Raw genomic sequence first — 26119 nt, 5'->3', positions numbered from 1 at the left:
CCCGCGTGAAGTTTGGGCCGGGTCTACGCGGCCCGCGTCAATGCTAGTCAACGGACTAGCTTGTCCGGCTCATCTACTAGACTCGCCACGATGATGACACGTGGCCGCACCGGGTCACGCCACAAATTGGGTCGCTCGCGGCCCGCATCAACTAAACTGAATAGGTACGCGGCCCGCTTGGGCTTATGGTTTGACGATATCTGGTTCTCCTACTCGCGCGGCCCGCATGGACTTGAGGTGAGGCCCTACGCGGCCCGCCTCAACTTAATAATTATTGTTTTTATTTATTTTATATAGTATAATCTATCTTGGGGCTCGGTTTTCACATACGGGGTGCATATAAAGACAAGTTGATATATTTACAATATATATTAGGGTGTCAGAAATATTATGAGGATGTCGGTTTTACCAAGGGTTGTTATATCCTCCCCACCTTGTTTTAGAGCTCGTCCTCGAGATCTACTGGAACAAGTGTGGATATTTCTTTTGCATTTCGGATTCAAGCTCCCACGTGTACTCGGGTCCTCTTTTGGAGTCCCACTTTACTTTGACCAGAACCAATCTCTTATGCTTGAGATTTTTAACTTTCCTATCTTCAATTTGTAGAGGCTTCTCCACAAACTTGAGTTGCTCATTAACTTCTATATCCTTAAGAGGTACTATGAGTGATTCATCAGCTAAACACTTTTTAAGATTAGATACATGAAACACATCATGTATTCCTGCCATTTCCTCTGGCAGTTGTAGCTGATAAGCTACAGGTCCTATTCTTTTAAGAATTTTGAAAGGTCCAATATACCTGGGACTTAGCTTTCCTCTCTTGATGAATCTTACCACTCCTTTCCAGGGAGAGACTTTCAATAACACTTTATCTCCCACTTGGAATTCTAATGGTTTGCGTCTGTTATCAGCATAACTCTTTTGGCGATCACGTGCTGTTTTCAGTCGTTCCTTGACTTGAATGATTTTATCAGTTGTTTCTTGTACTATTTCGGGTCCAGATAATTGTTTTTCCCCAATTTCTGCCCAACAGACTGGGGTTCTGCACTTTCGTCCATAAAGTGCTTCGAATGGTGCAGCATTGATACTTGTGTGATAACTGTTATTATAAGAAAATTCTATTAAAGGTAAGTGTTCGTCCCAGTTACCTCCAAAATCAATTACACAAGCTCTAAGCATGTCCTCCATTGTCTGAATTGTCCTTTCGCTTTGTCCGTCCGTTTGAGGATGATAAGTTGTGCTTAGATTTAACCTGGTTCCCATTGCTTTTTGGAAACTTGACCAAAAATGAGAAGTAAAACGGCTATCTCTATCAGAAACAATTGATAAAGGAATGCCATGTAAAGAAACGATTTCATTTACATACAATTTGGCTAATTGTTCCATACTAAAGGTTTCCTTTATTGGTAAGAAATGAGCTGACTTGGTTAATCTATCTACAATCACCCAGATTGTATCATTACCTTTCCTTGTTTTAGGCAATTTGGTAACAAAATCCATTGTTATCAATTCCCATTTCCAAACTGGTATTTCTAGTTGTTGTAACAATCATGAGGGTTTCTGATGTTCAGCTTTAACTTGTGAGCAAGTTAAACATTTAGAAACATAAGCTGCTACATCCTTTTTCATCCCTATCCACCAGAAATTTTTCCTTAAATCCTGGTACATTTTATCACTTCCTGGATGCATCGTATATTTAGACTTATGGGCTTCTTCTAATATACGGTGACGTAAATTTCCTAATTTAGGTATCCACATTCTCTTTTTATGGAACCTCCAAATTCCATCTGTTCCTTGTTCTAATTCCTTAATCATTCCCTTTAATTTTTCAGTATCCTCCTTGATTACTGATTCTTGTGCTTTTCTAATCTGTTCGTTTAAATCTACTTGTAGATTTAATTTAAGAGAACGTACCCTCTTTGGCTTTTCGTGATATTTTCGACTTAAAGCATCAGCCACCACATTGGCTTTTCCTGCATGATACTGGATATCACAATCATAATCACTAAGCAATTCCATCCAGCGTCTCTGTCTCATATTCAATTCTTTTTGCCCGAAGACATATCTTAAACTCTTATGATCTGTGAATATGGTAAACTTACTACCATAAAGATAATGTCTCCAAATCTTAAGGGCAAAAATTATGGCTCCTAATTCCAAATCATGGGTCTAATAATTTCCTTCATGACTCTTAAGCTGTCTAGATGCATAAGCTATAACCTTTTGGCGTTGCATTAATACGCATCCATAACCTAATTTAGAAGCATCACAAAAGACTACAAAGTCTTCAGTTCCTTCTGGTAATGCTAGTATCGGTGCATGGGTTAATCTTTGCTTAAGGATTCTAAAGGCTTCTTCTTGTTTTGGTCCCCATTCAAACTTAACAGATTTACAGGTTAGCTTAGTTAAAGGAATGGCTATTCTAGAAAAATCTCGAATAAATCTTCTATAATAACCGGCCAATCCTAAGAAACTTCTAACTTCAGTTGGTGATTCTGGGGTTTTCCATTTGGTAATTGCCTCGATTTTCGTTGGATCTACATGAATTCCTTCATGATTCACCAAATGTCCGAGAAATTGCACTTGTTCTAACCAAAATTCACACTTTGAAAATTTAGCATAAAGCTTCTCTTTTCTCAATAAACTTAAAAGTAAGTGCAAGTGTTTTGCATGCTCTTCTTTACTTTTAGAGTAAATTAGAATATCATCTATGAAGACAATTATGAATTTATCCAAATATGGCTTACATATTCGGTTCATCATGTCCATAAATGCGGCTGGGGCATTGGTTAGACCAAATGGCATGACAGTAAATTCATAATGACCATACCTTGTTCTGAATGCGGTTTTAGGAATATCCTCTTCCTGTACCTTTAATTGATGATATCCTGATCTTAAATCGATTTTAGAGAAAAATCGAGCTCCTTGAAGTTGATCAAATAAATCATCGATCCTCGGTAATGGGTACCGATTCTTAATCGTGACTTTGTTCAATTCACGGTAGTCAATGCACATACGCATTGATCCGTCCTTCTTTTTAACAAACAAAATCGGCGCTCCCCATGGCGATGAGCTTGGCTGTATGAATCCCTTTTCCAACAACTCGTCTAGTTGTTTCTTCAGTTCTTGCATTTCCGCGGGTGCTAAACGGTAAGGTGCTTTGGCAATTGGTGCTGTTCCTGGTAGCAGATGGATTCTGAATTCCACTTCCCTGTCTGGCGGTAGTCCTGGCAATTCTTCTGGAAAGATATCTGAAAATTGGGATACTACTGGGATATCTTTTACTTCTTTTCCTTTAGTGTTAGTGATTATTGAAATCAAATACACTATAGATCCTTTTCTTATACAACTTGCAGTTTTCATCATAGAGATGAATTTAGTGGATCTAAAAGGTTTATCTCCTTTAATTGAGATCTTTTCACCTCTTGGTGATTTTAATTGAATTGTCTTTTGATCACATAAAATACTGGCTTTATTGGCTATTAACCAATCCATTCCTAATACTACATCAAATCCAACCAGATTCATTGGGTAAAGGTTTGCCATAAATTTTTGATTAAAAATTTCTATTCTTGCTCCCTGCAAGATTTCAGAAATCTTAACAGTTTCTCCATTTGCGGTTTCCACTAGACATTCTTGTGGTAGTTTAGTTAATGATTGATTTAGGAGTTTGCAAAACGAAGTATTAATAAAACTTTGGTTTGCACCAGAGTCAAATAATACTTTAGCAAAAATATCATTAACTAAAAACTTACCAGCAATGACGTCTGGAATCATCCTGGCTTCCTCTGTAGTTAGCACGAATGCTCTGGCATTTTTAGGATTTTTGTTGGTTGCAGCTGGAGCCAATTTCGGACAGTTTGTCCTAATGTGACCTTTTTCCCCACAATTGAAACACATTCCCTTACTGGATTTCTTCTTGCAATTCTCTTCCTTGTGTCCTGGGGCCTTGCAAAAATTACAGTAAGTAGAGCATCTTCCAGAATGCTTCTTTCTGCAGGCTTTGCAGTAGGATGCAGAGGTAGAACCTACATTCCTACGATTGGAATTCCCAGAACGGAATTCTTGAGTAAGCTTTTGGGTTAGGTTTCTCCTCTGGTCTTCTTCTCTAGTACGGATTAACTCATCTGTCAAGGTATTGGCTAGTTCTACAGCTTCCTCTATGGTTTGGGGTCTAGCTGCCTTGACTACATGTCTAATCTCTCCAATTAATCCCCAGATATAACGGGAGATTAATACCGGTTCAGGTGATGCAAGGGTAGGTACTATTCTAGCATATTCAAAGAATGTGGTAGTGTAACCCTTACTATCTACCCCGGTCATTCTTAGATTCAGAAACTTATTTGCTATCTGTTCTTTTTCATTGGGAGGGCAGAATTTCCTTTCTACCATGTTCTTGAATTCTTCTCATTCCATATTATAAATCCTATCACTTCCTCTGGATTGGAGGATAGTGTTCCACCATTCTAAGGCTGCATTTTTAAACAGATTTGAAGCAAACATTATTTTATCTTCTTCAGCACACTTGCTTATTTTCAGAACTGCCTCAGTTTTCTCTATCCAGCGTAAAGCTGCAATGGGTCCTTCATTGCCCGAGAATTCTATTGGTTTGCAGGACCAGAATTCTTTGTAAGAACAACCATGTGGCATGGTTCTTCTTCTTTTGGGAACGGGCGCTTGAAGTATGGGTCCATTGTTCACGCTGTTTTCGGGTTCAGTTGGTCGCTTACTGCTATGCTTACTTTTATTATTCGCTTCCTGAACTGTTTGAATAATAAATGGCATCGCATCTATAATTCCCTGTGCCACAATATGCTGAACGGCACTATTATCCATTTGGTTTCCGTTGTTATTATTGTCCGAATTCTCATTAACCACGTTAATGTTACTCTGGTTATCGTTATTCAGATTTTCTTGATTTCCCGCGTCGGCCATCTGAATTTTAGACATTTACCAAATATTAATATCACAATTAATATTTATATATAGCCAATCACATGACACGCACTTTTTAACCAAAAGCGTCGAGCATTGCGACTTTTACTCTTTTTATATAGTATGCATCAGTACACACCAGTACAGAAATAAAAATTTACAGTATCGACTGAAATGTAAAGCTACAATACTAATAGTATGCATCCGTAGTTTTTTTTTTCTAACACATACACACATATATTATTATATTATTATTATTATTATTACTGTTTCTACCATCACCTTCACTGATATGGATTCATCCAAAAATCCATATTACGCTCATCGTATTTCCATACGAGGCGTTCTCCCACCTGTCGCATACGATCACTGCTTTCTAAAATTTCTTCCCCAAAAGTCCTAAGTTACTGGACATTTTCTGCACTCATTGGGGGTGCAGGTTTTAGGACTGGGTTTGGAAACTGAGGTACGGGTTCCTGATACGGAGGCATAGGGGCTTGGTACGGGTATGGATTCTCTAAAATTTCCCTAACATATGCATCACTAATGTTGTAGGGATCTTGAGGATCTAACCCTGGATAAGCTCCTAAGTTGGGTATTGGCACATTTTCCTGAATTGGGTTTTGTTGCACGTAGTCCCGAACATCGTCCCACCAGGGGTCGTAATTGTTTGGGTCTAAAGGATCAGGTGCAGCCACCCTAGGTATCTCCTCCGGGTTGTACTCAGGTATTTCTATCTGGTCTTCTATTTCCATGGGTTGATCAGGATTTTGTGGTTGTGGTGCTAGCATTTGTTCCAGGTTTGGGTCAGCAGCAGTGGTTGCTAAAATATGGATATTAGCGGTACCCCTATTGAGCATATCCTGATTATAAGCATCAGTTTCTCTTTTTGCTGCGGCTAACACTCGCTGTTCCTGCAACTTTTTCATTCTTTTCCTACGCTCGTGAGCTCCCCTACTGAACCATCCCCTCTTTTTCTGAGGAAATGGCTCTTCAGACTGAGCCTTAAACACAAAGATCCCTTCTTCTGTGTCAGCAGAATACCCTGAGAGGGCAGGCTGAGAAGAGGAGGTGCCTTCGCTCCTAGGCGAACCAGACAGTTGACGATAGGCGTCAGAAGGTCCTTGGTCACTCATACTGTAAACTAACAAATAGTCAGATAACACATAGCAAGAAATACAATTATACACGTATTTCCATAATTTATTTCCTAACACTTTGAATTTTGATGTCAGCAGAACACTTCTGTGGCTGAATCAGTGGCATAGCTCTGATACCACCTTCTGTCACAGCCCCCGATCCCTATCTCCCGGGAACGGGCGGCCGTGAGCCAGTTTCGGTGGTATCACATTTATTTATTCAATTTGGCAACGGAAATTTTCATCAGGATCGTAGTTAGGAAATATTTTAATCAGAGTAAACCACCACATTTTATAACATTAAACATATGGGTAAAAACCCAAGTTTTCAATACACACGTTTCATAGGAATAAATCCTATTTATTTAATAAAAACATCCATTTTATTCTTAGGTAACTTTATTGCCACTTTTCCAAGCCTTCAGTGCTGTCCAGCTGGCTTCTATTTGGCTTTCACACTTTGTTACCTGAAACGCGTTTTAAAAACATTTTGTCAGTGGGAAATACTGGTGAGTGAATCCCAGTTTAATCAAGTTTAAGTAAAAACCAATTTGCAGTATTGAGGGCACATCCGCAATTACATTTGTATCCAAGACATCACAATTAACATCAGTGGTACGGTCATACTCAACTTATGGGATGTTACCACGCCAGTAACCAATTTTGTATACAAAACCCCAACATACCCACTATAATTGTATTCTTACAAATACTCAATAACTGCTTCGTATATATATTAAATTAAGTGAGGTTTTGTAAAAACGTTGAACAAAAAGAGGATTACTCACAAAAATGAGTACATAAAAAGAAGGATCAACTCACATTGCTGTTTTAGGTTTTTCGTAAGGGTTTCCTGGAGATAATCTATAAATTACACAAATGCACGTGTGTTAGTATAATAACCCATTTTAACATTAGTAATACCCTCCCCGAGACGGCATTCCAACGACTACGTCGGGCAGAACCACGACAGCCGTTACGGAACCCTAGATCAATCGGGCAGCGTATCTAATACGTCTCCAGGGGTTATAATACTTACATCGTAGCAGAACCTCGCTATTTTAGGGGGTATAATGCCCGGGTATAGTGTATACTACTTCAGAAATTTAGAAAGAAAGAAAGTTGTGAGCGACGAAAACCGAAAGCCCGTTGCCTTCTTATATAGGGCTGTAATTGGACTTCCTCGCGGCCCGCGTGAAGTTTGGGCCGGGTCTACGCGGCCCGCGTCAATGCTAGTCAACGGACTAGCTTGTCCGGCTCATCTACTAGACTCGCCACGATGATGACACGTGGCCGCACCGGGTCACGCCACAAATTGGGTCGCTCGCGGCCCGCATCAACTAAACTGAATAGGTACGCGGCCCGCTTGGGCTTATGGTTTGACGATATCTGGTTCTCCTACTCGCGCGGCCCGCATGGACTTGAGGTGAGGCCCTACGCGGCCCGCCTCAACTTAATAATTATTGTTTTTATTTATTTTATATAGTATAATCTATCTTGGGGCTCGGTTTTCACATACGGGGTGCATATAAAGACAAGTTGATATATTTACAATATATATTAGGGTGTCAGAAATATTATGAGGATGTCGGTTTTACCAAGGGTTGTTATAATATATATATATATATATATATATATATATATATATAGTTTACTATAGATCTTAATATACAAATGGGTCTTAACATGAGAAGAGAAAAAAAATATATATTTAGTTCTTTTTTTTTTAAGTTTCATCTACTTAATTATGATATTTAGTTGCAAAATATAAAACAAAATGTGTATTTAATCTAGTAGAATAATTATGTATTTACTTTAGTAAAGTAATTAAATTACTCTACTAGTATAAATACCTGATTTTTTAGATTTTCGGATTAAAATAAATGTTTGATAATATGGAAAAAAAGTAAAAAAAAAAAAAAATTCCTTTCACTTCTTATATTAAGATCCACTTGTTTGTTTGTTAAGATCCATTTTACCATAACTTTACTTTATTTATATTCACTAGCTTTGTGTGTGATTTGACGCTGTTATTAAACTTTTAAACTGCGAGATTTTTATATATAAAAAGGGATTCAAATTAAAACTTGTGTTAATTTATTATTCAAGTTACTTTCGTGATTTCTTATACGACTAAGTAAATAAAAGTTTCAAATACTATATAAGCGTGTTATTTTATCTAGAGTAAACTGCAATTTTACCCCCTGAGATTAGGGGTCATTGGCATGTCTACCCCCCTAAGGAAATAATTGCAATTTTACACCTCACTGTTTGGGGTTATGTCACACTTTTACCCCCTGTTAACAGTCAACGTTGTTTGACCCTTATAGGTGAGGGTATTTTGGTAATCTTACCCTATATTATTATTATTATTATTATTATTATTATTATTATTATTATTATTATTATTATTATTATTATTATTATTATTCAAAACCATTAAATCGATTCCTCATAAACCATGGAGCCTACAGATTCTTGCACCCACTTCTCACCTACCATCATTGTCATTCTTGCTACAGCAGTTAATTCTTCATATTCAAACCACATCCTACTTAGTGGCTTTGCACCATTTCATATAATATCATATTGATTGGAATTTACAGCAGTGATATTCAAACCACTATCCCAGGTGAGAGTGATAGTTCATTCTTGCTACAGCAGTTCATTCTTCATATTCAAACCACCGCCACCATCAACGTCGTTCCTACAAGAAAGAAGCACACAAGTTCATCATCAGCAGCAGTTCATTACTGATCTGGCAAAAACGTTTGAATATGATGTAGCTCTGGGTTTGGAATGAACTGATGATTAAACAAGTTCATCATCAGCAGCAGTTCATTTGCTACAAGAAAGAAGCACACAAACCCTAGCCACCACTCCAACTTCTACATCATCTAATAACCCAGATCTGGAATAGGAACCACTGTAGGCGGCTAGGGTTAGGGTTTGGAATAGGAAAGAGGTGGTGGCTGAGTTGATGGTGGCGGTGGTGAGAAAGGGGAAGGAGGTGGTGGCTGAGTTGATGGTGGCGGTGGTCTGAAGAGGAGAAGGCGGTGGTGGTGGAGTTGATGGTGGCGGTGGTCAAGGCCGGAGATGCAGGCGGCGTTGCATCTCATTCAACTCAGCGGCGGCGAATCGGACGATGTTGTGGATCTGGATTTGTGATCTGTGTTGATGATGATAAACTTGTTTCGTTGATTTTGTGATTTGTGTTGTGGATCTGGATTTGTTGCTGCTGCTGATGATGTTGAACTTGTGTGCTTCTTTCAAACGTAAATGAACTGATCTGGGTTTGGAATGATGATGATGATGATGAATGAACTGATCTGGGTTTGGACTGCTGCTGCTGATGATGATGATGATGATCTGGGTTTGGAATGATGATGATGATGATGATGATGATGATGAATGAACTGATCTGGCAAAAACGTTTGAATATGATGATGAAGAAGCACACAACGATTAAACGATTAAACTGCTGATGATGAAGATGAAGAATGAACTGATCTGGGTTTGGAATGAACTGATGATGATGATGAAGGATTTTTATTTTGTGTTGATTCTTGATTTTTTATATAATTTTAATAAGACAAGGGCAAAAACGACTTTTCACACATTATAACAGTCAAAACAAACGTTGACTTGACAGAATCTGTTAACAGGGGGTAATGTTGCGACATAACAGTGAACAGTGGAGGGTAAAATTGCAATTATTTCGTTAGGGGGGTAGACATGCCAATGACCCCTAATCTTAGGGGGTAAAATTGCAGTTTACTCTTTTATCTATTAAGAACACGGTATGTAACTTGTACCTTATGAATACTGATTTGTTATTTTTTAAAATTGCTCTTATATAATGTAACATCATAATATTTAAAAATACATATAATAATGTAATTTACCTCCTTAGAATTTTTAAAAATTTTCTTGTATAATGTAACATCATGATATTTAAAATACATATAATAATGTAATTTATCTACATAGAATATTTAAAGTGAAATGCCAACCTCATAGAATACTTGGATATTTATATAATATTAAAGAGAAAGATCGGTGGTTTTGCCACCTATTCTTTCTCTTTAATCTCTTTTACATTCACATACTTTATCTTTTTTTTTCTATTCTTTTTGTCGTTTTTTTCATTCAGTGTTCTCAACCTTTTTCCTTTTTTCTATTTTCTGTTCTTTTCTTTTCATTTTCTTTATTTATTTTTACTTTTTCTTTTCGTTGAAATATATCTAGCCGTGAATGAATTGGCTAAACTCAATCTGTAGGTATATATGTAGATGTTAGTTTTTCAGTACGATTATCTACTTTCTAACCCGTATTTTCATTATTAGTTTAAAAGTACAAAAACTATTTCTCACATGTTTATTTTTATGTACGTGTCGTTATAAGTTACGTTTCGACGTAACTTTTCTCACATATTTTTTTAGACGAGTCGAGTCAGATATAATGCGTTTTCATGATTATTTATGTGTAGGTATAAATTCACGTTTCGACATAATTATTTTCATAAATAAGTCTGGTCAAGTATAATACGTTTTCATGCTTATTGTTGCATACGATTTTAGTTGGTTTATGTTCTGACGTAAATTGTGTTCGGAAACGAGTCTGGTCAAATATAATACGTTTTCATTCGATGATATAAATTCGAGTTAACGCCGCTAGATCATGATTCAAATGTATGGATGATGTAGTGGTTAGGTGGAACGTTCACTAAACAAACCAACTCGGGTTCGATTTCGTTTCTTTTGTAACCGCAATGCTTATATAAGTTACACCGAGTTAGATCAGATACATCGAAATACATGTTTTCATATGATTAGCGCATCACATAACGTGTCACCAGCTATAAACAATTAAGTCATCGTCGCCACAACGCGCGGCGTATGACAAGAATCTAGGTTAAAGTGAAATCAAATGAAAACCTCGTAGAGAAACTTGCTTTCCACACTACACAACTCATGTCATGGATTTGCTGTGATACTCTTCTAGAAAGTCAATTCTTTTTATTATTGAAAATATCATATTCCGTTATAATTGAAAATATGGATAGTATAAATCTTCATTATCTAAAACTCATTTTAAAACAATAACGTCACGGATTACGTCATTTAAATGTTAAGTCACCACTTTAAAAACGTTAAAACATGGAACAACACTACACTTTCAATCTTTCATATCCGAAAAAAAACCCTAACCATTTTCTTACCATTTTTATCAAAATGCAAATGCAAGGCAAAATCGGAGACGTTGAACACGAAGATTTCGAGTTTAAGTTGTTGCCAAACGAAGAATTAACTTCGAAACACATCAATCCACAAAACTGGACTGTTTTTCCGCTTTTCAATCGTCATTTTCCTGTAAACATTGAAGTAGCTAATGAAACTAACACGTTAGAGAAGTTGTTCATCGATCAACATGAAGAATCTTCCTCATGTTCATCATCTGAAACCGATGAATTGGAACTAATACCTTCTGGAACGTTCTGCGTGTGGCAGCCAACGGTTATACCTAACAGTAAAAAGAATAGTTCTATTGGATATGGATCTAAACGGTGGATAATCCGGTATTTGCTTCAGCGGAGCAATAGCGAAGGTAAAGAGGCGGATGGTTTGAAACAAAAACGGACCTCTGGTGAAGTTTTGAAAGGCGCGGGCTTGTGGAAGGCGCGAATGAGTGTGCATGAACGGTTTTATGTGCAAAGAAGAGCGGAAAATGAGGCTGGTAAGAGGAAATCGTATCTACCGTATAGGAAGGATCTGGTAGGGTTGTCGTTTGCGAATGTGAATGAAATGGGGAAAATGCTTTTGTTTTTGATATGATCAATTATAGTATTTTTGTTGCTTCATTGATGAATAATGGAGCTCAAGTTCATTGTTGCTTGAGTTGTGTAAGTAATGAGAATTATGTTTTTCACTTAGGGTGCACGGGGCGTTCTTCGAGGAGTGGTTCGGTGAGCCTAGTCACCGATCGGGAACACCGCCGCCATCCAAGCGGGGACCCGAATCGGTGATAGGTTTCGGTGTGGAGTCACCGCTTGAGTTTGGCACGATTGTCGAAAAAGGACCGTTGTCAAACGGTCGAAATTTAAAAAAAAAATTCAATTTTCTTTAATAATATAAATATAGGTAGAGGATCCTGTAAAAAGTGCTCAAAGTGTGAGAAGTGTGAGAAGTGTATTATAACACTATATATAATACTATATAACACCCTATAAACACAGTATAACAATATGTAACACGATATAATACCATATAACACTTTGTAACACTATATATCATTATATAACAAATATAACACTATAGGTTGTCTGATAGCATGCCTATGATAGATGTATAGTGTTATATTTGTTATATAATGATATATAGTGTTACATAGTGTTATATGGTATTATATGATGTTACATATTGTTATACGGTGTTTATAGGGTGTTATATAGTATTATATATAGTGTTATAATACACTTCTCACACTTCTCACACTTTAGGCCCTTTTTACACTATCCTTACCCTATAAATATAAACCAACCTAAATCAAATTTTTTACCACACTCACCACTCTCAAACTCACACCATCACTCTCAAACTCACAAATCTTTCAAATACAACACAAAATGGATTCCAAGTATCCGTTTCTTTCTACCCTACCCGACTTTCCCGACGATGGAGATGCATCGTCAAGCGATACTAGCTTAATTTTCTTCCAAAATCTCATCCAACAAGCGGAGCTACTAGACACGACATCGTCTAGTAAAAAAAAGTTGTCCGTCGAGATCGTGAGGGAGGCCATGAGACACTCATGGCCGATTATTTTGTTGAAAATCCAAAATTTAATGACGATACTTTTCGTCACAGATTTCGTATGTCCAAGTCTTTGTTCCTAAAAATTGTTAGTGACGTGGAAGCGTATGACGAGTGGTTTAAAGAAGGCTTAGACGGGAGAATGAAGAAAAGTTTCACGCCGTTGCAAAAGGTTACTTCGGCGATTAAACAACTTGCAACCGGTAACCCACCAGACGAGGGGGACGAGTATTTAAATATGTTCGAAAACGGTGAGAAAGATAAGGTCCATCGTGTATACGTGTCTTATTTTACACAACATGATTATAAAAGACGACGGAAGGGTGATAGCACCGGTACATATTCAAGATCCTCCAGTCGAACCCGTCTTCGATGATACAGCTTATACGGAGCTCATTGACGAAGACATGCATTGGAGACTAAAACACGATCTCGTTGAGCATCTCGGAAGTTTAGATCTGCCTCACCTTGAAGTTGATTCGGACGACGAGTAGTTTGTTTTTATATTTTTCTAGTTTGAATGTAACTTTTATTTTTCTAGTTTGAATGTAATTTTTTTTTCTAGTTTGAATGTATTTTTTTTTTAATTTAATGAAATGTCTTTTATTTAATTTTTATTTTTATTAATATTTTTTTAATTTGTAAACATGCATAATTTTACAAAAAAAAAAAAAAAAAAAAAAACCCAACTCCCCTAAGAGGGGAGTGCCGCCATCAAAATGGGGTGTTAGGGGAGTTTAAGAGGGGAGTTGACGTGGCACTAGTTGATTGGTTGGGCGTAAGAGAGGGGACTCACCTCTTAGGTGAGTGCCCCTTACACCCTTATTGATTAAAGGTTAGGGGTGAGGGTGGTCACTAGTGATAGAATTCTATCACTCACAAGCATCCAATCAACTCCTGCCATGTCATCAGCCACTATTCTATCACTCACATCCTTTTTAGTGGCAATGGTCATCACTCATAACACCTAACAATAAACCCTCACACTCCTTCACATCCATCATTTTTCACGAGTGAAAAAAATAACGGAAATCCATCACATGGCTGCTATCACTCGTTGAACAAATGACTGGCAGTGGGAATCTTGTTTTTTCCACGCGTGATAAAGGCTATCACGGAAGTTTAACGCTGCCACCTCCAATGGCCTTACAAAATACAAATGTGGGTTACACGGTTTTTATAAAAAGGTGAACCGTAAATGACAAATGGACAACTGGCAAGTCCACAGGTTAGAGATGCACAAAAAACCCGGACACGGAAAAAAACCTGGACGCGGGGTTTTTTTATACCCGAATCCGACCCTACCTGCAGGGTAGGGACCGAGTATGCATATCCTTCATAGAACCCGAATCCGTAACCGGGTTTCTTGTACCCGTTCCATACCCGGGTTTTCGAAATACTCGTACCGGGTTTACATAATACACGCATCAAGTTTTAAAAAACCCGGAATCGGTTTGCACCAGATATGACCGTTGGACTGCATGTTGTGTTCACAGGAGCCTTTTATGACCATTTTTTAACGGCAATAGAGACGTTGGGGGCTTGTTTTGGGCATATTTCAAGGCATATAATGTGTATAAATAATGGTTTGGTGTTTGGCTAAGTCACACCACTTGAAAATACACCGAAAATCACAAAAAACGCTGGCTTCGCAAAGTGCTACGTCTTTCATTGGCGTGGGTTCTACGACTTCGCAAATGCACTTTGATGTAATGTTGTTTAATTTCTAAGTTTTCAATGATATGGGAACTATTTTATATATTTGTTGATGTGTACACATTCAATTATGAAGTCAAATAATATAAAGCTACAAAAAATCACTTACAAACTCGCACAACAATTTGTTGCACATGTTCTATTCTTTTAAGCGCACCGAGTTTTTTGACTATCCGGATCAGGTTTTTTGAATACCCTCTGCGGGTTTTTTAATACCCAATTCATATCCGAACCCTACCCGAATCTGGAAATAGGCTATTCTAATACTCAGGTATTGAAAACCCGATCCCGAACCCTACCCGAACCCGGGTACAGAGGGTATGGATTTCCTGACCAATACCCGGACCCAACCTAACCTGGGTATTGGCAATACCCGAAAATTTCAAACCCAGTCATATCCGTACCCAAATATATACCCGAACCCGGATATTAAAAAAACCCGGTTTGTGCACATGTACCACAAGTACCTAACTAATATTGAGCGTGCTTGTCAAATTGGTTTTTGGGTTATTCAGATCGGCCCAATTATCACAACTTCAGATTAGGTTTGGTTTTAATTTTTATTTATCTAATCCAATAATGAACACCTACTGTAATCTTACAACTAACAAGATATTGCAACTTAACAAGTCATGTTGGTAAAATATTGGTTAATAGCGAAACTGTAATTGCCCACTTGGTAGAGGCATATGCTTAGATTTATGCCAATAAGACCTAACTCAATTGGAGAAAATGGGGGAGCTAGAGCTGAGGCCAAGTGGAGGTTGGGGGTTGAACTCTCTAGTTGGACGCGTATTTACCACTCATGAAGAGGTTTACCATATATGGGCTCGAATGGACTTGTTAAGCTTTGACCCAACCCCTATTAAATCAACGGCGTTATAAAAAAATAAAATTTCACGTTAAAATTTACGTTAATGCTAAGTAACAAGTATAAAAAATTTATCGATAATGATTTTCACGGTATCTTGTATTTGAAAAAAAGTTACATCCGTTTTAAATTGATATATTTAGTACACTTTATTATTCAAAATTTTAATTTCCAGATTAGTTTCGTATCAATTTATTTTCTTTTTACAAGGAAGATTACAAGTTAAGTATTTTGGGACATCATTTTCAGAATTACTATATATGTTACCATCACTAAATGCAAGTAACAAATCCCCATTAATATTTATTTATTTATTTAACACAAAATCTGAAGCAAAAGCATCCTAACAACATAATTTGGTGTAACAACAACAATAGAAAATGAAACCCCAACCCTAAATGTAACGACGGACTATCCAACATACATTTTGAAAACGATATCAATTAGGCGTCAAGTAGATATTCAAGTGATAGTGATTTCTTGTTTCGGTTCCGGCCCACGTCTTCGAGCAGCTCCGCTAGCCGCCGCTTCTCGTCCTCTACATCCGGGTTCGCGGTCCCGAGCTTCTCCTCTCTCATACCGACAACGTATTCTAATATCTCGATCGCATCGTTCCACCTATAACATTGTTAAAAATACTTTATGCATCTTGTTATTTGATTATACACTTATATAACACGCGGTTGTTACGATTATATTAACCGTACTTATCAAATACGTAATTCATAAGTTATAACCATTTAACCTATAATATTGTTAAAAATACTTTATGCGTCTTGTTATTTGATTATATGCTTATAACACGCGGTTGTTACGATTATATTAACCGTACTTATCAAATACGTAATTCATAAGTTATAACCATTTAACTTTCTAGTTTCTACGCACTCTTATGACTGGACGGATTGCCCACTAAATCCCGGAACTGGTTACATAACTGGTCTAGTTGAGTCTATTTGAAAAAGTGATCAGACCAGTTGACCCCACAAACTAGACTCGTGATTTGATTGATTTCTATTCTTTTTTATGAAAACGTTTCCTTTGTAAATCGTTTGAAAACGCCTAAAAATGTAATGTTTTACAGTGAAGATATGATACCTGCCCATGGCGTCATAAGTACCCGCTAGATTGCTATAAACCCCGAGGGTGTCGGGATGATGAGGACCGTACTCGGTCTCGAGAATACCTCGTGCTTCTTCGAAAAGATCCGCAGCCTCATTTATCGAGTTAATTTGAACACACGCGAGCCCCATTTGGTTCAAAGCAACCCCGAAAAGAGCCGATTTCTTCTCACCGATCACTCGTAGCTTTGCAACGGCCGCCTTCAAGCTGTTATACGACTCGGAATAACGCCCCATCATGTAGTACAAAACGCCTATTTGTGCCTCGATTCCAGCCACCGTGCTTGATTGACCCGGTGCCTTCCCGTATACTTTTAGTGCCTTTTTTAGCAAGTTAAGTGCTTGATCAAGTTCCTTCATGGACTCGTAAATAGCCGAAACTTCAATCAACCCGCTAGCGATTTCTTCTTTCGGGAAGCCCGGAACCGGTTTCACGTATATCCGTAACGCATTTTCACAATACGATTTTGATTCCCGAAACTTCCCGATCTTGTTGTTAACATCAGCCAATCTGACAAAAACCGAAGCAGACGATGGATGGTTTTCGCCTTTTGTCGACTTAAACAAGTTAAGCGCCTTTTGATACGAGAAAATCGCCTCGTCATAACGAGCTAAAGCCAAATAAGCGTCACCGATACACACGTCAATCGCCGCAACATCGGCATCGTGCCCACCCGCAGACATAGCCATGCTTGCCAACACATAATGCTCGAGGGCAGTTTCGTAATCTCCCATTGAGTCACAAATCAGACCCATAAGCCTGCGGTCCGCAGCTTCTTCCAACGAAGCCGGTGAACCGCTTTTGTGAATATCGAGAGCCATTTGACACAACCTTTTCGCCTCATCGAATCGCATTGCTTGCACATGAGCCTCGGCGACATACCTACACGTTTCCCCAAACCGAGCATCGGTTTCCCCCAAAACTTGTCGTTGGATTTCCAACCCCGCGGTGTAACAAAGAGTCGAGTTCTCGATATTCCCGAGCATCGCGTACGCGTCACCCAACTGCATACATCCCGCGAACTTCGCGAGCGAGTGTTTTTGCCCCTCGTCCATATTCGGGATCTCGATCGACCGTTCCAAAAGAGGAATCGCGTCCGTATATCGCCCCAAACTACAATTCAACGCCGCGACAATGTGCAAACACATGACGAATTCCAAATTCGGCTTCTCCGATTGGCTCATTTCGAAAGATTTCAACGCTCGTTGAGCCAACTCGAAAGCCTTTTTCGGGTTTTCACCTGTAGACAACAAGTCCCGAGCCTGCTTTAGTAAATAAGTCGCCAGGTATCCCGCATCCTCAGTGACCGGATTCTTTTCGTGTTTCTTGTTAGTTTTCGATGTCGTTTTCTTGCCCGATGGCGGTCTAGTTTTCGGGCTGATCGTTCGGGCTTTTGGGCCCGAAGACTCATTCGGTTTCACAACAACCGAATTCGTGTCATTAGACGCTTCATTCGGTTCCTTCTCATCCGTTTCAACACCGGGCTCTTTCGTAACATCACTCGCTGGTTTCATGAAGTCACCACCGGCTAAAAACCGCAGCTCGGAGTCTATACGTGATTCGTGGCCATATGACAAGTAACTGAACCTCGAGGGCGATTGGTCCGAGCTTTGCATCTCGCACACGTTGTGATACAGCTGCTCGATGGATGTATCGAGGGCGCCCGGACTGTCTACGCCTAAGTCCATCGAATCGCTCTCGGGGCTGTGTGTGCTTAACGGGCTTCTCGGCGACGAGTAGCCGAAAAGGTCCTTGTGGGGCAGGTAGTTCCCGTTGGGTATGTTACCACTGTTGGGATTTGAGGTCGGATGCTCGATCACAAGTTCAGGCATTTTGAATTGTTGAATTTGGGTTCACTGAGGCAAATGGTCGAACACCTGATATGCACCTGGATGTAGCAGCATATAACCATATTTTAAAGTGGTCATTGACATGCAGATAATTAAAAAGTCAAATAATGAGATATCTTTTTGGATTTTATACATTTATAAAAGATATCCTTTTGTAAATTTATATGTGTAAATGACGAACTAATCTTGTGACCGTCAGTGGCAAAGCTTGAAAATTTTCATATAAGTCACCGAACTTAAAAATTCTATATAAGTAAAAAAAAATTTATAAAATCGGGGGGTCGAAAATGTATATACCTAAAAAATTCTATACGAAACGTACATACATGACACTACTGAGCGAAAAGTTCGAGGGGTCGGGCGCCCCCAGCCCCTTGAAAGTTGCGCCTCTAGTGACCGAGAATATTAACAAAATAAACGTGACATTTTGAAATAAAAATAGTCGTTTGATCACATGAGTACACATTGTAACATGTCACCAATCATCGACTGATTAGGCCCTCGATTGAAATATGTTGTGTTTGAGTGAAATCTCCCACGACACGATATAATATTTTAAAAATCATCTTTTTCTTATAATTTGTGGGTCTCTAGCAAACTAGCGCGATATATAGTATAGATATTGCACCATGCATGGATTCGCTAGGATGAATCTCTTGCGCTATATTAAAATTTGTTATATCAAAAGACACTTGTCGCACTCTGATTGATCCGTAATTTTAAAAGTGAAAGATAAATTATTAATTTTGTTTTCGTGACTTTCCCATGAATAACTTGTAAACATGTGAAAGTCAAACATGCATGATATTTATCATGGGACTGAACATGCATGAATGTATGATTAGGATTTAAGAATATCCAGATAAAAGGAATAATAAGAGTGACAGATAATGAATGTTTTTAATGAAATTTCAAGTTAAATTAATGTCAACTTCATCTATCTTACGCAAAGGTCTTGTTATCTCTTTCTTGATTCTCCCAAAATTTATTAATCCCAAAAAATAAAAATCACTTTTATACGCAAAATTCAATGCATGATAAACAAAGAACCAGTTTCTTATAAATTCAAAGATGATGATTTGAAATAATAATAATAATAATAATAATAATAATAATAATAATAATAATAATAATAATAATAATAATAATAATAATAATAATAATAATAATAATAATAATAATAATAAATGATGGTGAGAATTGATGAAATACCTGGATAGTTATAGAGGACAAACAAGTGAATTGATTGTGTGATTATTATTTGTGATTTTGGAAGAACAGGAACAGAGGAAGGTGAAGGTGAAGAGAGATGTGTGTATCAGTTTTTGTTGGTGTTGTAAGTGTGTGTTTGTGTATATAGATATATATAGAGAGAGAGAGATAGAAGGAGAGAGATGGAGGTATATACTAATTGAAGTAAAGGGAAAAGGTGGTTGATGAAGAAGATAATGGCAAAAAAATGGAATCTAATTAATTATGAGGATGTATGTATTAATGTATAAACTAAGGTATAAGTGTGTGATTTTGAAGAAAAGAACACGTCTACAGATGTTTTTAAATTTTTGTAAGCTTTAATATTGTTAAGTTAGTAAAGGATATCATGTTTTTGAAAATTGGTTTTGAAGGGGTATGGCCCCGGAAGTTATACGTACCCGCGTTGGGTCGTAACCACATCATGTTTTAAATTATGTTTTGTTTTTCGTTTTAATTTTTTTTATGGAGTTTGTGAGTCTTTGTTAGAAGGTTAAAATTTCATAACATCTTTTGTTTATAGAAACCTATAAATTATAAGAAACAAAAAAGTAAAAATAAATGTTTTAAATACGTAAAACACGATGTGAAGGTTGACAATATTATGCGGATTTATTGTTATAACATTCACATACAACCCTTCATTTTTTACTCTATATTACACTAAAAATCACTATCTTTTTTTTCCCTCCTTTTTAATTAAATAATAGCTTTTAATACCTTTATCATTACATTTTCTCACTCTTCCACTTACAACCACTTTCAAAATATAAAATTATAAGGGTGAACAATGTCTCCTTAAATTTATAGATGAACAGTAACATTTCCTTTCTCCTCTACTCACAACCACTTACAACCCCCTACAACCACTTTTCATAAAATAAAAAACTACTCACATAATTTGGAGGGTTGGATATGAATGCTCTTAGTGTTCTCATAAATTTATACTATTGTTAACGAACCCAACTATATACTAAAAATATAACGGTCGGTTTCTATAAATCCTTGTTAAGAAATGTACATATAGTAAAAAGACTTGTAGATGAATGGTGTCATATTGTCATGTATTTTTATTGAGCGGAAGGTAGTAACTGAGTGAAGGTAGTTGTGGCGATTTAATTATACATGTTATTTGAAGTAATATATACTATTACGTTAATTCTGTTTTTTGTTTAGCATTTTGTTTGATAATCAAGTAATCATAGATGCGAAGTTGGACATATCATCGTATATTTGTGCGTCAAAACTGATTACAACAACAAATCAAAGCTAAATATTGGGCATACTATTGTTATTAGTTAGATGCATCATTATATACATGTGCATTAAACTCATTAAAATAACAAAACAAGCCTAGAAATTAAGTGGACGCATCGTTATACATATCACATCTGGAAAGTGGACACACCTTCGTAATAGGTTAGATGCACCATTATATATTAGTGTATCAAAATTTATCATATACTTTGCATCAAATCTAGAAAGTAGGTGCATCGTTTTAATGGATTAGACACATCGTTATGTGAATCAAACCAAAAAAATGAACACAATGTTATAATAGGTTAGACGCACCGTTATACAAATCATTACAGTATATAATATGAAAAGTGGATACACACCATAACGAGCCACATTCGTGCATCAAATAATTAAAATAATAAATCAAACATAAGGTGTGTGCACATCGTCATAATGAGTTATACACATCATACCCTTCAATATATCATTTTAAAAAATACGTATAACATGATTCATATCATGGTAAAGAGTATAAAGTTTGATATAAAATCAAATATAGTATAAGATATTTAATAATGTTACAAAAGTGGGGAAAACTTATTTCTTAAAATTTACCTAAAGTTTAAGTTCCTATGGTGAAATGTGAAAAAAAAAAATGAGGTGGAGAGAGGTGGAATGTTGTTGTTGCAAGCAAATGAAGGGGACTTATCTCCCACCAACATCCCCCTGCCTTTTTTTTCCTTTCTACATCTTGTTACTTGGCATGTCATTTTTCAATATGCTTTTTGGCACACTTTCTCATCAAAATGTAGCATCTATGTATATTATGTTGCATGAATAAATAATAACCAAAATTAAATATATAGGCGTGAAAACTGTATAACAAACTTATACGTATAATGTTTGACATATATAATCAGAGTTTTTAATGATTTAGGGCTGTTTGGCAACTTCTGAATGATTAAGTACTGAATCAATAAGAGGTCTGAATCATTAAGTATTGAATCAGTAAGAGGTCTGAATCATTAAGAGCCAATATAATGCTTAACCGTTTAAAGGCAAACGTCTGACAAATTCAGATTAGAGTTCTTAACCATTTAGACTTAGTATACTGCTTAACCATTCAGAGGCAAATGTCTGAACCATTCAGATATCTGCTCATGAAACAAACACTCTGAACCACTAAGTGCTGAACCAGTAAGAGGTCTGAACCATTAAGAGTTTCATTAAGAGGTAAACAAACCGCCTCATAGTTATTAATAAAACTAAAAAATAGTCGAGTGATGAGGGGCATATGAAATTTATCCGACCCTTTTAAACAAAATATGGTAACTACTTGAGTGTCACAACCAATATTAACATGATATAAAGCTTATCTAAATTCAATCTTATCGTATATAACCATAAAAATATGTTTTTTAATGTCTATATATTTCATTTGATTACGTTAAGATCTACTTACGTTACAAAATTTATATATGAGAAGAAGTCACTTGGACCGTACGTCATTCTTATTTTTAGATGTCTATTCATAGTCCCTATTAAACAATAGTTTTTATGGGCCTCATTTTCTTACATATATTTTAACGGTTAAACTTTAAATTATTTTATATTCATTCATCTAAAATTTTCTGAATTCTTATCTTTATTTTATATTCATTCATCTAAAATTTTCTGAATTCTTATCTAAAAAGCTTATTACATAGTCAAGTATAATCAGATTCAGAAATGCCATATTTTTATTAACCATTGATAATAGTATAAATCAAATATAACTCGTTAAAAACAGCGCTAATGATGAATTATGGCATAACAAAGGTTGTATCACCGACTAACTAAAGACGCATCGTTGTTAATTCCCTTTCAGTATATACTCTCAGTCAGGGGTAGATCAAGTGGTGTTTTGGGGTTCCTACCCCCTCGGTTTAGAAAAAATTAATGAAAACCTTGTATGATTTGGAAAAAAAATTAGTAAAAATCTAACAGAAGGAACTCGGTGAAAAAAATTTCTACATCCGCCGCTGCTATTGGTAGGATCCCCTAACAATCGGAATTGTTTGGTAGAAACTTGCATTGTCTTGATTAGATATGCAGCATCAATAATGTTTTTCCAACACTATTTATCCAAGCCTTGCTGATGATATAATATAATACCATATATACTAATATATATGTGGATAAATATATTATATATATACAAGTAACCAGTATTAAATAAAAAAACATATTTGTTAACATTTATCATGTATTTATACTTAAACTTATTATAGTAAATAAAAGATTATATATATACACTCATGTGAATATATAATGAGGCTTGTATAGACTTGCGAACTTAGTCAAGCTCGTATATAAAGCTTATGCTTGTTTAAAGTTGACTAAATTTTAACTTTTAGGGAGTTGATCTTAAGTAGCTCACGAACAACTCTACTTATTTGCATCCCATTTAAAAAATCATATATCCAGTGGCGGAGTATTATGGGTGCCCGGGGGTGCATCCGCCCACCCCAACGTTTCGGTTAGAAGTGTATAAGTTTCGATTTTTCGTCCGAAAATTTTAAAATTATATAGGATCGCCCCCCTCGATTATCTTTCCTAAATTGTATATCCTAAATATTTATAAACTTTGTATATAAATGATGGGTAGTTTGGTAAATATACACTTTGTTTTATTTGGAACTATCATTATTTAACCCGACTTGAATCGAATAGCCAACCCGGCCCGACCCAAAACATAACGATAGGGAAAAAAATTTGGGTCCCATCACTTTACGCCCCCTCGAAACTTTTGGTCAAGCTCCGCCACTGCATATATCATGTTACCGAGCGTGCGGCGGGGTCATTGATCTTTTGATTAATCGAACTTTTATTAATAGTGCTATTAAACGTTATTGTTCTTCTAGTTTCTTCTTTAAAATAGTCATCAAATGTAGATTATTTTTTTATGATCTACTTTTAAAAATTTATGGTTTTGTATCGTATCATGTTAGAACTCATATTTACAAGATTCAAAATAATATATATAACTTTTTTAAGTTATTGATAATAGCCATAAGAACACCTCTAAAATATCCTCAAGCACTCATAAACATGTCATGTGGCATATTAGATTTCATTTATTTTGTCATTTTCTATCTAATATTACGTTTACTTTCAAACACCTTTTAATATATACATAATTTATATATGTTATTTATATATGTGAGCATGTGAGGGATCCACTCCTGACTATGCGCCCACATTCGGATTCTAACGCCCAACTGGTCGCCAACTCTAACTGGGCTGTTAGGCCACCTGGACTTCCGCTTTGCCACATCGTCCATCCGATTTTCTCATAGAAGATGTTCTAATAAACCTTAACCATCCTCTAAAAACCACAAAAAAAAAAAAATTGGCCACCATCATATCTTATTAAAACAATATCCTTTTAGTGTTTTGATTTAATAAAATATATGTTAGATAACAATCACAACCAAGGCATATTCTGATGGTGCAACCCCTCCCTCTAGTCGGCCCGGACCCTGCTTCTTTCTAGCTTCCACCTCCGCACCCAATATTCTCAAGGTGCTTCGGTCTTGTTTTTTTTGACCCAAAATAGTTATAAAAATAATAAATCAAGATACAAACAACAAACAAATAATCCTGTATCAAATCTCCAATCATTAGTCTGTCCAATGAGACACATAATAATACAAAAGAATTAAATATTTGTCATTTTCACCAACTTTTTAATAACAAAATATATTAGAATGATAAAGAAATTTATAAGATTACTTTTTTGTTTCTAAAAAGATTACATATTACTTAATGGAATCAAAAGGTTGGTCAATATTTATTTTAGGAGGAACAGTACAAAATTTAAGGTGGGCTATTATTGAGGAGACAACCTACTTGATAGTTAGGACTTAGGACTCCTGTCTTCTTTTGAAATGATAATCAACTTTTTTGTATTTTTATATCTTGTATTTTGAAGAAGAACTATATTATATAGTTATAAAAGTTCTATGGTTGGTAGAAATGAACTTGACACTTACAATGTGAAATTATATGATAAAACATTTCACACCATTAAAGTTAAAAGAAAAAAAAAAGAAGTAATACTATGCATTTTTTTGCTTTAAAAAGTTAACCAAGAGTATTATCAAACTAGTATTTTCAAGACCAATATAATTAACAGGTATATGGCTAAAGTGTGTGGGGGACATGGTTGGGTCATCAATCGCTATATAGGACCATTAATGAATTGTTACACCACCCCATTGTCTCATCCACCATGGTTGGCATGGATTAAACTAAAGAGAATAGTGGTTTGGGTCATGACCACACCCTTAGGGTAGTGGTTTGGGTCATGACCACACCACCCCATTCCTTTCATTTTTCAATATTTTCTTTTTTCCTTTTTCACAAAAATAAATTAAAATAAGAGAATAGTGGTTTGGATCATGACCACACCCTTAGGGTAGTGGTTTTTAATGATTGATTAAAAATGAGTAACATTACGCTGATGTGTAGGGTCATGGAGACCATGAAGGTCATGACCACATCCTATAGCCTAAAATGTATAGTGTACTTTAAGTATTCTTACTATAATTGCTATTGATCATTATCTAATTAGTGCTTTTTAAGTCTTTTTTTCAAGACGAGTAAAGAAGTAAGTTAGGAATATTTGATCATTCTAATTTATGTATGTGTGTTTATATATAAATATGTTAGAAACCCGTGTATTACATGGGGTTGTAAATTAAAAACACTCTATAATTCAATGTTTTTTACCAAACATCTCATCACCGAAATTACATATTGTTACATGTAATAATGGTAAAATAAAAGGTATAATAATATATCATAAAATTTAAATGCCTATTTATATAAAATGCAATATATAGCTGGCTAAACTCATCAAGAAGCAATCTTTTATAACCTCCATGTAAAAAAAAATTTTTACGTATAAAGTATGTTTCTAAAAATATATCTTTGAAAAACAATTAAATAAAATTTAAAAAAAGTATAAAAGTATACACCCATATATTTTTCAAGCACCTCATTTGCATTTTTTTTAATTATTTTATTATTCTCAAGTATACCAATAATATTACCGAGTTAAACTATACAACTTTTGGTGTACATTTGATGAGGTTTTGTTTTTTTAAAAGAGTGTAGTTGACAAAATTATTTACCAAAATG

At 36.1% G+C, this 26119-nt stretch overlaps 2 protein-coding genes across 2 annotated transcripts; one reads left to right on the top strand and one right to left on the bottom strand.

Annotated features, from left to right (window-relative positions):
* The first annotated feature begins 11308 nt into the window (after positions 1 to 11308).
* Positions 11309 to 11908, top strand: LOC110913500. The gene has a single exon (XM_022158325.1). It carries the CDS (start codon positions 11309 to 11311, stop codon positions 11906 to 11908), a length of 600 nt encoding a protein of 199 aa, XP_022014017.1.
* Positions 11909 to 15746: 3838 nt separating this feature from the next.
* LOC110911186 (protein KINESIN LIGHT CHAIN-RELATED 2) lies at positions 15747 to 19865 on the bottom strand. Its single transcript, XM_022155790.2, has 3 exons — positions 19658 to 19865; positions 16572 to 18483; positions 15747 to 16091 (listed from the first exon to the last, which is right to left on the bottom strand). The coding sequence occupies exons 2-3, from the start codon at positions 18425 to 18427 to the stop codon at positions 15917 to 15919; spliced, it is 2031 nt and encodes a 676-aa protein (XP_022011482.1). The 5' UTR covers positions 18428 to 18483; positions 19658 to 19865; the 3' UTR covers positions 15747 to 15916.
* Between the last annotated feature and the right edge of the window lie 6254 nt (positions 19866 to 26119).

This window comes from Helianthus annuus, chromosome 15 (assembly GCF_002127325.2).
Source record: "Helianthus annuus cultivar XRQ/B chromosome 15, HanXRQr2.0-SUNRISE, whole genome shotgun sequence".
Taxonomy (NCBI): Eukaryota; Viridiplantae; Streptophyta; class Magnoliopsida; order Asterales; family Asteraceae; genus Helianthus; species Helianthus annuus.
This window is presented reverse-complemented; position numbering and strand designations above follow the sequence as displayed.

Coding starts and splice junctions, on each gene's coding strand:
- LOC110911186 (XM_022155790.2), bottom strand. CDS start 18,427: ATGCCTGAACTTGTGATCGAGCATCCGACCTCAAATCCCAACAGTGGT. Junction 16,092..16,571: donor ACTTATGACGCCATGGGCAG/GTATCATATCTT, acceptor ACAATGTTATAG/GTGGAACGATGCGATCGAGA.
- LOC110913500 (XM_022158325.1), top strand. CDS start 11,309: ATGCAAATGCAAGGCAAAATCGGAGACGTTGAACACGAAGATTTCGAG.